The following is a 2242-nucleotide window of genomic DNA, read 5'->3' on the forward strand; positions in this document are numbered from 1 at the left end:
GTCTCACTCACTCGCCGGCCTGCGCTCTGGGTCTGTGCAGGATCCCGCGGCCTGGGTCGTCTCACTCACTTGCCGGGCCTGCGCTCCGGGTCTGTCAATTTAATGTTGATTAATAAATAGTCTTATATTCTAAGTTGTGTTCCAGGCCATGGGGATTTAACACTAAAACAATCTGCTTTCATGTGGGAACTAAGTATGTATTTCACTTACCCACAGGTTGATTTTTTTTTCGTAATTTGTATTTCAGGTTTTTGTGGTGGGGGGGCAGACCATTGAGAATAACTTTCTTTGGGAATCAACGTTTCAACGTTCGTGCCTTCTCTGATTTGCTGTACCAGTACGAATGTCTCAGTGGTCGTATTCATTTATATCCATTAGTGATCAAGATTTTTCCACCCTCAAATAGCTATTCTAAGAAAAATACAATGTGCAAAGAGATGCTAAGTAAACAGGATTGAAGACCTTATGCAGATGTAGTTTCATTTTTTCAATCTTTAGAAGCTTTGACATAAGAACCGTGGGGGAAAAATTGAAACCACTTTGGATTCCTTCCCAAACTTTCATAAAGAACTATCAGCTGCTCAGAAATGATAAGCTGCCTGAATCTATGTTTGTGTTTCTTTGTATAATGTGCTATAGCAGTTCCCGGTCAAGCAGTGTCAACAGGAAGCATTTCATCCCGGGTCATAGTACATGTGGATCTAGATTGCTTCTATGCACAAGTAGAAATGATCTCAAATCCGGAATTAAAGAACAAACCCTTAGGTAATTCTTGACATTGATATTTTTGTTGGATTAGCTACTTTATACTGTACAGTATTTTGACTTACTAAGCATATTAAAGATTTTGGAAGCAGTTAATGTTCTTTATAGGCAATATTTGCTTCATGATTTCAAGTATAAATGTCAGAAGCCTCTATAAATAACACTGTATAGCTAACTGAATTAATAAATAGCGAAATAAACCTTGTTTCTGTTAAACATTAACTTAGTTTTCTTTGCAGATTTCTTTTTCAGAGTTTGAAATTTTACAAACCTAGTATGTCATAAACAATCTTGTTATTTTTGTTGCATTTTAGTGGAAGTTTTCATTTATCTTTTGCTCTTTAAACTTAATTCTTGAATGGTGATATCTCACAAAACAAATGAATGTTAAACAGAACTCTAAATATTAACAGCAAAATTTCCAAAACAACACAAGCAAATTTTTAAATAAAATGTATGTTGAGGATTTACATATTGGTATTCTTCATGTTTTAACATTTTTATATCATAGCTCGCATTGGAAAATAGAGTTTCTTTCCTGCATTCCAGGATATTTTAGTGTTAGTGTAAAGAACAATTTTGGGTTTCTACTGCCTTCCTGTGCCTTTCTAGCTTCTTTGACGATTTATAGAATAAAGGAGTGGCTAGTTCTTGGCATACCCAGATAAGGCTAGGATCTTTAAACTTTTCTAAGGATATCTAGGATTTAGGATTAAAATGACTCTTAAAGACTTTTTTTTTTGTATTAGGAATTGAACTCAGGACCTTGCACTTGCCAGGCAGGCATTGTGCCGCTGAGCTATCATCCTGGCTCCTAAAGACACTTCTAGTAGTAGTGTAACACAAGATGCTGTGCTGATAATGCTTATTAAATTGTATTATGTGATTAAGAAGTACAAATGCATCATTGTCCAGAAGTGAGGGGTTTGAATGCTGAGAGTTTCTTAAAGAGCAGTAAGTCTTTCATTTATACTCCACACATGTATGACCAACTCAGGCTGTGATAACTCAGTCTGGGAATCCTTACAGTGCAATTCTGTATTAAGAGAGTTAATGGAAGATTTTATCAGCCTGATTTGTATATATTTCAATGATTATTACCTTTAACCCAGTGATTATATTTTTTAGTATAATCTGATATAAAGAAATTAATGTTTTTTGTGTAGCTTATATTAAAAATTAAAGAACAACTATCTATGATGATTGTTACTATATATCTAAAATTTACCAAACTTAATTAGAAAAAAATTTTTAATATGTGCCTCCTATAATCCCAGCACTGGGGAGCTAAGGGAGGCTTGCTGTGGGTTTGAGGCTAGCCTGGGCAAGGCTATCTGGACTAAAGAGAAAGTCCCTGTCACAAAACAACAACAAAATACAAAAATTTAAAAGCAGATTGTAACAGGAATGGGCATAACCTTTATGTGTTTTCATGTTACATATTTCTTAGATGAACATTGCTTTTATAGTTATATCA

The 2242-nt window shown here is 34.7% G+C and overlaps 1 protein-coding gene across 3 annotated transcripts in view; it reads left to right on the top strand.

Moving 5' to 3' along the window:
• The window catches only part of Poli (DNA polymerase iota), a 29608-nt gene that overhangs the window by 3187 nt on the left and 24179 nt on the right, over nt 1–2242 (top strand). For 2 of the 3 annotated variants that reach the window (XM_023714978.1, XM_023714981.1), the window contains exon 2: nt 640–765. In XM_023714978.1, the coding sequence (XP_023570746.1) occupies nt 640–765 (126 nt within the window). Of the gene's footprint in view, nt 1–87; nt 309–639; nt 766–2242 lie in introns of those variants that run through there. The other variant, XM_012514822.2, reaches the window with a different exon arrangement.

Source organism: Octodon degus, unplaced genomic scaffold (genome assembly GCF_000260255.1).
Source record: "Octodon degus isolate 3935 unplaced genomic scaffold, OctDeg1.0 scaffold00003, whole genome shotgun sequence".
Classification (NCBI taxonomy): Eukaryota; Metazoa; Chordata; class Mammalia; order Rodentia; family Octodontidae; genus Octodon; species Octodon degus.